Genomic DNA, 14,291 nt, shown 5'->3' with positions numbered 1-14,291 from the left:
GCGTGTTGAATGTTTCCTGTTCGTACACATAATATTCAATTACTTTCATAATTTTCTTAAAGGCAGTGATTTTTTGCTAAGGTGAGAACATAGATATGCGAATTGAGAAACTCATTTTCTTGGCGCAGAATGATTGGAGAACCCACAGTCCCTCTATCCACATAGATAGAGATGGATAGAGGGACTGTGGAGAACCCTTGTAACATTAATGGCATTCCTCATCCCACTATGGTGCACGTGCATACCCATCAGTGTCAACAGTCTGGATAAATATACATGCTGAAATTGTATTAGTTATAAAAGTCAACCAACAGACAAGGAGACTGTGGAAGTACTGTTTATTGCAAATTAAAATTGATCAGTAGCCCACCCTTTGACCCTGTCACATCCCCTACCCCTGCACAATGGAAGAGTCTTATGTTATCTCAATAATACCTACAATCCATTAATAATACAATGGAGGAAGCTGGAATAATCATGATTATCCTCACAATCAAACAACCGGAGAAATAATCAGCTGGCAGGAGTGCAGCGGAAAAGTTCATCTCTGCATTTTTCCATGCAGGGTATGAACTCTGATGATAAAGTTAACATTTATGGCAATCTGTTCACAGAGTCATTCAGTTTGCCTGAAGTCATCTACCTAATCATGACTTCATAACTTGTTGTGAAACTTACACTGAGATCCCTCCTCTGCTTATGTTTGTTTGTTTGTTGTTTGTTTATTTGGTTTGGGTTTTTGTGTTTTATAAGTTAACATATTTCTCTGTACTGTGAATACATGAAACAGGAAAAAAAACATTTACGATTTTTTTTGGACATCAAGGAGTTTCAGCAAACTGTCACTTATGACAATACAGGCCAAATCTGATTAATAAAGCACATCTTCAAATCTTACACGCCAACTCCAGAAAAAGTTTCTTAAACATCAGTGATTCAGACCTTCAAACTACTTTGATAAATGATATGCTTCCATTTGCCTTTCATGACAACTCGCAGAATATATTCAATAAATTTTGTTACTAACTTAAAAAATATTTCAGAACCCAATGTTGGCAAAATATTCATAACATAATGTTATTGATCACTTAGAATTAGGTAAAAAACGGTGGTTATTCTTGAATAAATAAATCGCAGGCCTCATCACAAAGCGACTGATTTTGGAAAACTTAACCCTTTCACCACCATGGTTTGGCCCAAACCCATGGTTTTCAATGTTTACTGTGGACCTGTTTACAGGGCATTGTGGGTGAGCGGGTTAAACTTTGAGTCGCCATGGATACATCTTGATAACTCCTTCCCTAAATGTAATTCAGATTGGTACTGGCCTAGCTGAACAAAACAAACAAACGAAACTTTGATGAAGCATGCTGACAGAAAAACACCACTATAACCATTGTACAGAAAAACTAAACTTGAAAAGTATAATACAATCATGTTATTTGCTCAAATTAAACACAAAGTATTCATTTGTAAAACTCATATAAATTACAAGGCTTAAAATGACTCCCTCAACCAAATTAAAAATTATAATTAAATAAACCAATGTTGGTGTGGACATCCATGGAGGTAGGAATAGACCCTTCCTACCTCCATGGGACATCACACCATAGGTGTTGCATTTTGAAAATTTACATCATTTTAAAGCTCTCAAACAATCATGCATAAGTAATTTAAGCATTTTTTCCTGCCAGGCATATTCACAAAGCAAATAACACATACAGAAGTATCTCTAAACAGTATACACATCAAAGACAAAGTTCGTAACTGAAAGTTGGTATGTCGATATTGACAAATCTGATAAACAATGATGGAAAATTTCCCAAGAGATGCATCAAATGGGATCCATGAATGATTGAATGCTGTCTTGACACGATTACAATGGAAGACAAGTGTGCGTGCATGCTAAATGCAGAAATCCATGAAAACTAGTTTCAATGGTTTCTAGCTTGATAAATCTGCAATCCATGTAAATCACTTCAAAAATATACCTTTGTACACATGTTTCTGGCCATGTTTAACAGGCAGTAATATACAGAGGAGACCAGGAAGAGAAACTGACCATTGCTTGCATAGTTTGCAGTGCATTGTACCATGGAGGTAAAATGACCTCAATGATTGAACATTTGCTGCAGTTTGACAATTAGCATGGATATGTTACTTTGCAATCCATAGTGTACATAAGCAGTATTTGTCTACATTCACTGTATAGTCATTCTATATTCTTGCACAGAAATTGTCATTTTTTGCAGATAATAATTTACGCATCCAAAATGTGTTCTCTAATGCCATAGAAAGTATAGCTGGTGTGATTATTTCATTTAGTTCGCAAAAGTAAGATTGAAAAACCTTCACCACCATTTTGGTGTCAGTGTGATATGTTTCAACCACTACCCAAACTCATATGAACTTCACATGAAAAACACATCCACGGCTATTGGTTCTGTTTTTGAACATGAGAGAAGCCGCGGCTGGATTTTGTCAATTCTATTCTGGGGTAAAAAATCAACATCACAATGCTAGATATCTGTAAGGGAGACTTCGTTGGGAGGCAAAAAAGTTTTTTGGAGGAGACCCAAATCACAGTTCCTCCACATTACATGCATTACTTGTGTGGAGGAACTGTGCCAAAATCAAGGTGTTAAATATTTGCATAATTACATGCTATTTAACTTCACACAACATGGCGGTTACATATCAGGCATGAAAAAATCCAGCAATCCCGCTTGCTATAAACATTTAAATATAATCCATATCCTCTAATATACATGCTAAGTATCTTCATTGATTTTACAATTCATTCCCCCAAATTTTTTTCTATATCTGTACAATGACATAGCTAGCATAAACAGCACTGAATTTGTATAAGTCGGTATCTATAACTTTTCATATTTTCTGCAGCATTTTTTCCATTCTGCAAACTGTACCTTGTTGATCTAGATATCTTACCTTCAAAAAATGTACAGCTCATTGAATGAGGGAAAAGGTTTACCTTCTGCTGATATGTGTGTTATCAAAGGGAAGAAGCCACTGTCCCTGTTTTGTAATTGTGGTTATTTTATATAGCTTGAGAAGCAAATTACATTGTAATACACTGCCAAAGTCACAGACCTAACAGGCCAGCAACGTTGCATATGTACAATAGAGATGGAGAATGGGACATGCGCTCTCTATGCACCCCATCCCCTCCTACGGGGGGTGGGGGTGCATAGAAAGCACCCTCGATTGAAAGATCTTTCAGTCTACGACTCCAGTTCCTGATTAACTTTTGGATCGGGTATGGTATTTCATGAGGGCAAAGGTCAAGTGGCTTACAGAAAGATGGTAGCTGATTGGCTGTTTTGAAGTGATTCATCAATATTAATGATATTCAGCCAACCAATAAGCTACAGACATCCAAGACACTGGACATAAGCCCTTGACTGGTAGACATCAAAGCAGTGACTTTTCCCCCTGGTGTTGAAAAAATTACGATTCTATCAACACTGAATATGAATATTTTACCATAAATTTGATATATGCTGCAAAACCATCCCTTCATTTCATGTCACATCACCAACTGGTGAATCTAAACATTTAATTTAACAAGCCACAACATAAAAAGTTTCTTTAGATTGTTGGAACACTGGAGAATTGAACGTTGGACTTATGATAAAATAAATATTTGTTATATTCTCATTCACTTAGGGAGTTCATCATCAGACTCCCTATGATCACCAAGGTTATCTTGCATAAGTAATTTCAGTTGCTGCCGGGCACTTTCTAAAAATAAATCCATGCTGGCCATTGACCTCTGCCTCAGTGTAGAATCAGCCTGAAAGAGAAAAGTCAAATTGATAATAATTTGAAAATTTCAGACTTAGTTTGTACTCTGCAGAATTTAAATGCTATAAAGTCAATATACTGACAAATTTGTTAGGGGCAAAAAAATTTGAAAAAATCAACACAGTGTAGATTGTACCAAAACATTTTTATTTTAACCCTTTGAGCACTGACATTAATTTTTCTCCCCTTTACAAAATTATACCCTAGTAGATTTTTCTCAGATTTTTGCCAAAGTTTCAATAAAAAACTGTAGCCAATGAAATATGATGTCCATTTGGTCAAAAATTGTCAAAAAATTTCAAAAAAAATCCATAAAAATTGGCAAAATATGGCAGTAAAATTTTGGTGGGAAAAATTACAGCACTCAAAGGGTTAACTTTGTTTACATTTTTCTGATCAAAGTAAAAAGAAAAACTCGGACAGCAAAACTGTTTTAATGGTGTATTAACCTTTAAAAATAATTCATTAAAATAGTCGTCATATTTCCCAAAGTAGAATGGCTTTGGATTACTATTCAGATACAAATACTTACTCTTTTCCGTTCCTGGATGTATTGCACCATGTCCTCCCTGCATTTGATGGTCACCTGTTTGATTGCTGCTTCCTGTCTACCTCTTTCCTCCTGTAATGCATTTTTAATTGCCTCCTACATTCAAACAAACAAACAAACAAACAAACAAACAAAATGTGTTGAAATTTTCCAAATCATTGCTAATTTCATTGCATTATCATTCCTCAACAGAATTATATGTGTGCTCTTTGCACAAATTTGTCAAACCATCTGAGAAAACTCACCACACTGGTACAAAACGCTCGACTTTATCAGAAATAGAAATACACATAGATAGTGCTTTCAACTCACTCTGCTTCTTTGCTTTTCTTCCTCTAAGCATTTTTGAAGCATGTCTTGACTTCGCCCTCTCTCCTCCTCAAGAAGTTGAACTCCTCTGTTTCTTTCCTCTTCAAGAAGCTGTTTTGTTTTGTCTCTTTCTTCTTGTAAAATTTTTTCAAGTTGCGACTGGTGGGATTTGTTGGCCTCCTGAGTGACAAAAAGAAATGAAATTAAAGAAAACAGGTCTCAATATTGTCTAAAAGACTCTCCTCTGAATAGCGCTATTCATCATTACAGGTTTGTTACATCTGACACTGTTGCTTGAAATGAGGACGAATTCTATCAGTGTTGCATGCATGACTGTTGTTGCAGCTTGTAGTCCGATACATTAATATGTCCTTTAGTGGTCGTTGTAACATTCGAAGTTGCCTATTAAGCTTCATTTCAGACATTCTTGAATAAGTAATTTCCAACAATGCAATCTAAATTTGCAGACAAATTTTTATGTTTGCCTATTCTTGAGAGAACAATGATGTCATTTGCAAACAGCTCTATGGAAACAGTGATGAAAACTGGAAAGAACACATTTTGAAAGATATTGCAATTATCCTTTTACACTATAGTGTTTATTTCTCCCCAAAATCAAGAAAACTAGAGACCATTTGAATCAGGAAAAGAATTGTTCAAAATCTGATGGTGACGACATTAACCCACTAGTCACTTTTCTCTGTTTCATTAAATATCAGGGAAATAAATCACTTGTTATGTGAACCCTTTTATTTATTCACTGTGGAAACTTTTAAGGCAATTTGCATCCTGCTCAGGTGTACGGGGAAGTTTCACGCTCCAAAAGTGACTAATGCCTTTTGCAAATACTCTGTAGTGTCGCAAGCGTCTAGGGTTGTTCCTCGACATAAGCATGGACTATGTCAACCAAATGATTCACAAGAACCTTGAGCTCACAATGTGAAATGGTGAGGTTAAGAACAACAGTTTCTTGCAAGATAAATTTGCTGAATGTTATTCCTTCAATACATTCTGTCATGACCAGCCAAACCAACAGCCTTACGGCAGTACATGTGAAGGCGCCCACAGAATGGTAAATGCTTGCATGTGAGCGCCCTCAGTGTCAACCTTACTCACTTCTATTGCTTTTTGTATAGCTTCCTGGGCTTTTTGTCTCTCTTCCTCCACACATTTCTGAGTCAGTTTTTGTGAAAGTTCTTGCTGCTCTGCCAACGCTTCTTTCAACCTTGTCTCTCCCTGCGCTCTCTCTTCTTCAACAACCTTCATTAGCCTTTCATGCTGCAACCCAATAACAACAAAAATTTACATGAAGAGTTGCAGATATTTGATAAAAATACCGCAATTATACGGTGTCACTCAAATTTGATCAGAATTGGTACATACCAGTATGGGTACCAAAGATCAACAATAAATGTTGTTTCTATCTGTTCAGTGAAGGAAAATTCTACGTTGATGTTATGACAATGATTTCTGCACAGTACAACCAGAAAAACAACAAGAAATATTTAAACCAGAAAAACAAGAATGACAAAAGTAATTAAGGTCTTAAATTTTAGGTACTGGAGGTCAACTTAAGCAACATGCATAGCTGAAAGGCAGCTAGCCCCCCTTAGTTTGACCACAGACGGTCTTCCTCCCCTCTACTGATGGTCTTCCTCCCCTCTACTGCATATGGTTTGAGCAGGTCTGTTAATATGTAACAGTTCAATGACAATGACAGGAAATGACTCAAGTCAGTGGAGTAAGCCTGTTTCAAGCCTGTTTCAGAATTTCGCTTTTTCTTACCTCATTTGCACATTTTTGACACTGATGTGTTCATTTGAACAAATTCACATCTCAACCCTACATCTACCTGTACACCAAATACTGAGACGGTAGCTTTTGCGGTATGGGAGCCTTTGTGTGTGACAGACATACATCCGCACATACCCACAAATATACAGACATAGACGCCACATAGACTCATCATATAAGCTCTTTTTGGTATTTTATATATAAAACCAAATATGAGCTAAAAACAGGCAAACAATGGAACTGTTGCAATGTTAATCCTTTCATGATCATGGTTAAGTCCAAAATCCTTTGTTATCAATGGTGATTGTGGACCTGTTTACAATGAACTGGGGTGAAGAGGTTAGGGTAGAACGCACCGTTGGGTCTCTTCACAGTTATTCACAGCTGATATGCTGTTTGTGTGGACTGATTTGAAGCTTGTTGTTAATATTAAGTTTACAACACAAATATTTTCATATTTCCCCTTTCAGTTAAAACAAGAAAACAGCCATTGTGACTTTTAGATATTGGAAATTTGAGGTAATATGTTGTCTTGTACACAAATTTGCATCTTGACCAAAATTTATATTCTCAATTTTGAAAGAGAATGGTTTGAAGTTAGCCGAATTGTCCAACTTATACCAATAACCCAGGCCTGTCACTTTCCCATCTGCCAAGTCAGTAAAAGCAATATTGAGCCTAAACAAACGCAGATATTCAGCTGCTTGGCAAGAATGTTTTAGTGGTCAAGTCAGTAAAAATTGTGTTCACAGTGCATAAGTTTCCAACAGGCATTCCAATGTTCAAGTTTGTGTTAAACTGCAACATACGACACATGTTATGCCAAACTGAATGTAACCAACTTGACTTGATGGTGACAAGTGAACATAGCAAGATAAGGGTTAAGACCTAATGTGTTAGATCTGAGTGTATGATTTACCTGTGCACGTAGCATTGTTTTTGACGTCTCAGTTTCAGTTTGAATTGCAGTTTGGAGATGTTTTTCTGAGGCTTCTTGTTGCTGGATAACAGCCACTTTGCAAAGTTCCTGAAATTGGATTCAAATGATGGTGAAATAGTCACAAACTTCATATATTAGAAACATTCAATGCCTTTCCAAATCTGCCCTATACTGCAAAATCTCATAAAATATTTGTAGAACTTCAGCCGCATGAATCATTCATGATGACTTCTCTGCATCAAAATCATCCACAACATTTGCAAATGCAAAATTTTTCACCAAAAATATCATTCACATCCAATAGATATATTTCATCTGATTTCAAGTAAATGTAAACATAGTATTTGAATACTGTCACTTGATTTGCAGAGTGAAGTCAGCTGACATATTCATTTGCATGGCAGCCATATGAAAATAAAAAAATAGCGCCAATGGCACTTGATCACAACTGGCACATTGTGAAACTACTCTATCTCTGGGTACACCTGTACATGAAATACTGAATGGGTAGGTGCTGCGGGTTTGGAGTTTGTCAGTAAATGCACACAGAAAACAAAGTCCCGAAGTAGCGAATTCCAGCCATTTTCAAACCACACTGTTTATCAGTGGGGTAAGCAATATTCGCAAAAATCACATTTCCAGGCTAATAGACTATGTTTTACGAAATCACACGTCCTTATTACAAAATAAAACGATCTTTGTCTTTAAATCAATGCGCCAGTAAACAGGTCCAGCAGCTAGTTATGTCATCAAGTCTGTAATGTTAAGGGTCATAACAAATGTGAGAAATCTAAAACATTAAATATGTTTTTTTTATCAATTTTATTACCAAAAGCGCATGAAAATCTCTGATACTTTGAATCAGCCATCCTGCATATTTTTAACATTCATCAAAACCTCATTTCTGTTCCATAACTCATTAAATAGTCCACAATGCAGGATTGGTGTACATTCCAAAACTACATATATGAAAGACCCCTAAAATCAATTAGTAAAGGGGGGTTAGAAATATTCCCAAAACTATCTAACCGCTGCTCCGTTTGGCTCCATTTTTCGGAATCGGACCTTGGAATTAGTCTGAATATCTCTACCAAATATCAATGCAGTCTGTTCAGCGGTTTTTGACTTTTTGTCGTTTACGGAAAATGGACACTGTCTACCACGGTTGAAGCTAACCCTATATCACAACTTCCAGATGTGATAATGACCTATGGTCATTATGTTAAAAAAATACCGCCAATGGCGCTTGGACATAATGACCGCCTAGTATTATCGGCATTTATCAACAACCACACTCACTGTGAATTAGACAGACCACGAAGTCAATGAGCAACATATAGCTGAAAGACTATTTTTCACATTGCGATTTTAAGCTCATTTTATGAGAAAAGAGACATGTATATGTATATGGAGAAAAAGCAGAAGATATATTTGTAAATTGTTTGTTAAGTGACAATCATATATGCATCTCCTGAAATTTTGTGGTTATAAGGTATAACAGTAGTGTAAGAATGAGGTTAGAATAAGTTAGTAAAGCTAAGTTGACAGTAATTAAGATTACAAAATTATACACTAAGCTGGGGAAATCTGATTGAAATAAATGTTGAAAAGTAGCAAAGTCATGGTCATCTTTTGTCTAAACCTTGTGTAAGTTCATGAACTTTACATAAATCTTGCTATAGATTTGTTGCTAATGGGCAATTACTGTGTTTCAGATCATTTGAGAGCAATCTATCCATGACAGGTTTAAATTGTAATATACTTCTATTTAAAGGAGAGAAACTTCTCAAATAATTTTTTTGCCTGTAATTTGCTGTGAGAACACATGGACAGATGCTCAGGACTCTATGCTGGTGCTACCTTGATAACTAACCTACAACTTGTAACGTCATTGTCTAACCTGTTCACCCCAATTTCCTGTAGACAGGTCCACACTCTCCATTGATAACAATGGGTTTGGGCCATACCATTGTAGTGAAAGACTGTAACATGTGAGGTTGTGGATACTTAATCTCTGGAATGTCAAAGTCTGTATATTGACTCAAGGATGTTTACTTAACAAATGCCTAGGGTCATCTCAAAAGTGAGAATCTAAACTATGAAATATGTTTTTTTAATGCTTTTGATGCCCAAAAGACCATAGAAATCTCTTATACTTCGAATCAGCCATCCTGCATATTTCTAACATTCATCAAACCTCATTTCTGTTCCAACAACTCATAAAACAGTCCACAATGCAGGATTGGTGTACATTCCAAAACTACATATATGAAAGACCCCTAAAATCAATTAGATAAAAAGGGGGGTTAGAAATTTCCCAAAACTATCTAACCGGCGCTCCGTTTGGCTCCATTTTCGGAATTGGAACCTTGGAACCAGTCTATGTATCGGTATCAAATATCAACGCAGTCTGTTCAGCAGTTTTTGACTTTTTGTCGTTTACGGAAATGGACGACATCAAACACCGTTGAAACCACCTCTATATCACAACTTCCAGTTGTGATAAAAACCGCATGATAGAGCATTGAACAAGAGACCTTAAATAATCACATATTTCAGTTTTGCATTTCTTACTTTGTATTCTTCTACAATTATTGCCAGAGCATCGTGTCCAGCTTTCCGAATTTCATCCAATTCCTTGGATTGTTTCTCCTGCATCTCTTCATATTTTCTTTTCTGTTCATCGGCGGCGAGTGTGTGCTCTTTCACTTCACTTTCCAGAGTTTTGCTCTTCTCAAGCAGATCCTGCAGATCCTATCAAAGCAAACAGGAATTTCTATGGTTTGCTCCTTACAGTGATTACAGATTTGCTCCTGATGCCCAGGCTAATTAACTCAATAGTATGGCCAATTGGCCACCTGTGAATATCATTCTATCACAGTCTCTGTTTTTTTGGTTCACGTACGCACTCTTCCTCCCTCATTCCCCTTCTCCCTGTGTTTTGGAATTTTCCCAAATATACTTGCGGAAGGCAATAGTCGCACTTCCCAGAATAATACTGCAATTCATTGCTTGCAGTTTCAAATCCTGGTTTTTACACTGTGACAAAATCGGTCACAATTAAAATTAGGGCTTTACATGGGTATCTTTCTTTTTATGTGCTTGTTCTTTGATCAACTAAATTTTCAGGGTCTATATGAAAAGTGATGAAACTGTTATTGTACCATCATGCATTGCATGTTTGTTGTGTGTTGTGGGAATATTCCGCCTGACGACAACATCAGCAAAACCATAAAAACAATATCTATCTGACATTGCTACCATGATACCATCAGACATTTAGCAGTCTTTCTTTTCAACCACAGCATACAAAGTAGGTCATATATTTACCTTTTGAAGTCTTAGTCTCTCCTTCTCAGCAGTGGACAACTTTTCTGTCATTTCACTGAGTTGTTCTTTCAAAGCTGTCTTTTCTCTGTCCTCCTCCTGTTTGACTGCTGACTGTGACTGATTTTGCCTGCTCTTTGCAGTGCTACCCTCCTTTCTGTCTTGATGTACATCATTTTGAGTTGACAGTGGCTTGTTTGAAACCTGCAAAAGCATAACAAAAACATCAACAGCTTTTACACTAATTCATTGAGAAACTTCCCTGTGAATTTATACATGGTAAATAATATTTTCAAAAGTCCCTCCTTTTCCCAATGAGGTGAAAAAAACAAGCGAAAGCAAAGGCCATTGAACTTGTTCTGCGAGTAAAGAAATGACCATCACTTCTCTCAATAGATGTTATATTTTTTCATATTTCTTTGTTCATCTGTTTGTTCCTTCATCCATTCTTTTTTGTTGTTCATGAAATTGTAACTGCCCTTGTTGATTTTGAACAAATTATGTCTTCTTATGTCAGATGGAGAAGTACTTTTTCTACCAGTATCATTATGGATAAGAGTTCATTTACGCTCACAGTAAATGGGGCACACATAAAACTACAGTTGAAAGCACGAACTTTTAATGAATGTCCAAGATAAGAGTATTTCTTTTCTACCAGCTGACAAAAGTTCCTACAGTTACCTGGCATACGCTCAAATATTCATCTCAGACATTATTTGTGGTGATTTTAGCATTTATCCCATTAAATTGTATGCCTGTATATTTTGTATATTCTTTCCATAGTATCATACCTCAACATTTTCAAGACCATCTTTATCCTTTCCTCTTCTGTTGGCACCATCAACAGCAGCCCCTACTTTAAATGTTGGCAGGTCATCATCATCGTCATCACTGAGTCTGAAATCTTCTAGATTTAATGTACTATTCTGTAAACTCTGCACTGATGAAAGAGCAGCCTGAGCCGTAATCTCCGGTGGCGGCGTATTCCGGACTTTCCCTGCTGATGTGATTTCTGGCTGTGCAGCTGCTGTCGCTCCAGGCATAGATGCCGTAATCTCTGGCTGAGGTAGAGTTTGCACTTGGGATGCTACTTCCGGTGGGTTTGCTTGAAGATTGGATGTTATTTCTGGCTGTGAGTTTGAAATTCCGTCTTCGAGGAAAGGATTGTCAAGTCCAGCTTTGGCTTGCTGTGGCTGACTCTGGGCTTGCAGTAGATCTGGTTGGCCAGGGCTGGCAACTAGCAAACAAAAATTAAAATTGTGCACTTAATAGCTCTCTGAAAGGGTTTTTCAACATACAGTTGAAAGCATGCTTTATTTCAATGCAGCATGCAAAGCAAAGCCGAAAATGTTCAACTTTTGCTCAAACTTTCATCAAGGAAACTACACCATTTTCTTTCATAATCATGGATAAAAAAAATGGTAATAATGCAATTTGATGCCTGAAAAACAAATTACTTCAAACTGATCAAAATTGAAAATTGAAAATTTCCAATCTCTATACTAACACTATGGAAAAATATTAAATTTGTGATTTTCATAAACACAAGACTGTGAAAACTTTAGTTGCTCCACAAGTTTCAAAACGAGTTACAAAAGCAGAAGAGTAGCAAAGTACAGTAGAGTTTTTAGAGTCTGAGTACCTGTCCCAGTCCTCTAGGCACATTCTACGGATTGTACCTTGCTATGGTATACATGGTAAAATGTACTCACCCATGGGAGGGAACACAGCCCATGGCGAGGGACTAGCTTGAGCTGCTTGTTCAGCAATCTCTGGTGGTATGGGTTCTGCTGCTTCAAATCCGCCAAAATCATCATCCATTGCCCAGTCATCATTGTCATTTCCTGGAGCAGTGTTCTTAGAAAAGATAAAGCAACTACTGTAGTCAGGGTAAAAGAAGAGTGTAAGATTTGTGACCTGAGGGCACTCTCCCTGTGAAACTCTGGTCACAGAGAGTGTGCCGGAGTTGACAGTGCATCACACATCATTTTGGCTGGTATGTACTATCAGAACTTGAGTTCAATAGTGGTAATCACAAAATATCATACATTCGATCATTATAAATGAAGACTACACTGGCAAGCACCGAAGCAAAAGTGTAGTATCTACTAGCTGCAAAATTGTAGCGCAACGTTGAGGCGGTCGGTGATTTTTGGTTTTTGCGACTTCGCTCACCAGTAGCGCTACAATGCCGATGGTCCTGTAGAGGTGAAAAAAAGCGCATCCCATTGGACAAGGCGTGTTGATGTGATTACCAACTTCCAGTAATGGCGGCTCCCAGAAACACCGATGCCCAACGCACGCCCAATGTTTATGGAACGCGATTGACGTGTTTGAACAAATTCCAAACCCAATAAATGACAAGATTAGTGAAGTATAGTATTGAGTCTTCAGTAGTGATAAATCAGTACGACCAAATGCAGTAAATATGTAGCATTTCACATCAACACGCCTGGTCCAGTGGGATGTGCTTATTTTAACCTCTACAGGGCCATCGGCATTGTAGCGCTACTGGTGAGTGAAGTCGCAAAAACCAAAAACCAAAAATCACCGACCGCCTCACCATAGCGCTACAATTTTGCAGCTATATCATAACTTGAGTTCGTTAATACATTATTAACGATTGAGATAACTTGAGTTCAATAGTGGTAATCACAAAATATCATATATTCGATCATTGAAGACTACACTAGCAAGCACCGAAGCAAAAAGTATATCTAGTTTGGTAGTTTTGAGTTCAAAACTATATACAAGTAATAAACTTTTTAAAAATCATTTTCGTTATATTGTCGTTAAAGCTATATCGCAGTAACTTTTTTTATTTCAATTTACACCCACAGCCGGATGTAAAAAGCCGGCGTACGTACGGTCAGCTAACATATCATATATGAATTTGGACCGCAGCAGAACAAACTGTGACAGCTTCGTCAACGGGATTTTCACGTGTAGTACATTGATGTGCACATGTGAAAGGTGGCAATAAATCAACTGCAGGAGTCGCTGGTTGTGCGAATCACATCGATTTTTACCGCAATTCATTCGCTTATGTTGTTGTACTAAGAGTCTAAGACTACAAACAGGAGACGTCGAAATCGCGACACGCCCTCTCAGTCTCATAGAAACTCATCACAGTACCGTTGATTTACGATCTGCTATTCGATTCACACATGCTTCAGTTTTTGTTCGCTCGTAAAACAAAAAATCGTTTAATTTCCGAGGCTGTACCTGGAGTTGAGTCATAGACATTATACTTGGCCGTTGTTCTCTGCCCCGGAAGTAAACGACATGTACACAAACTTATGTTCGTGTGACCCTGTATATGCTCCGTCGGTATTTGTGTTGCTTTTATCAATATTCAGGCATACCTCTGTTTCGGACGGCGGAAAGTTGGCCCAGTTGACTGCCATTTTCTTGCTCAAACGTATGGGAGTTTGCGTATTAAAATGAAATCTTCTGTTAACGCAAGTCGTCCAAATATGTTTTCGATGTTTTGTTACACGTTTCTAGAGCGCTGCCATTTTGACTCATGAATCACGGGAAAATCGC

At 37.3% G+C, this 14,291-nt stretch overlaps 1 protein-coding gene across 1 annotated transcript; it reads right to left on the bottom strand.

Moving 5' to 3' along the window:
* Positions 1–321: 321 nt before the first annotated feature.
* Positions 322–14,274, bottom strand: LOC139139865 (coiled-coil domain-containing protein 91-like). Its single transcript, XM_070708811.1, has 10 exons — positions 14,111–14,274; positions 12,458–12,602; positions 11,537–11,982; positions 10,749–10,949; positions 9,993–10,172; positions 7,398–7,505; positions 5,801–5,962; positions 4,688–4,864; positions 4,358–4,471; positions 322–3,814 (listed from the first exon to the last, which is right to left on the bottom strand). Exons 1-10 carry the CDS (start codon positions 14,150–14,152, stop codon positions 3,680–3,682), a joined length of 1,710 nt encoding a protein of 569 aa, XP_070564912.1. The 5' UTR covers positions 14,153–14,274; the 3' UTR covers positions 322–3,679.
* Positions 14,275–14,291: the final 17 nt, after the last annotated feature.

The sequence above is a fragment of the Ptychodera flava genome, chromosome 1 (genome assembly GCF_041260155.1).
Source record: "Ptychodera flava strain L36383 chromosome 1, AS_Pfla_20210202, whole genome shotgun sequence".
Classification (NCBI taxonomy): Eukaryota; Metazoa; Hemichordata; class Enteropneusta; family Ptychoderidae; genus Ptychodera; species Ptychodera flava.
This window is presented reverse-complemented; position numbering and strand designations above follow the sequence as displayed.

Excerpts from the sequence above, each read along its gene's own strand:
- LOC139139865 (XM_070708811.1), bottom strand. The coding sequence starts at position 14,152 with ATGGCAGTCAACTGGGCCAACTTTCCGCCGTCCGAAACAGAG. Across the intron at positions 7,506-9,992 it reads TAATTGTAGAAGAATACAAA|GAACTTTGCAAAGTGGCTGT; the intron begins GTAAGAAATGCA and ends ATCCAATTTCAG. Across the intron at positions 4,865-5,800 it reads CTATACAAAAAGCAATAGAA|GAGGCCAACAAATCCCACCA; the intron begins GTGAGTAAGGTT and ends TTTGTCACTCAG.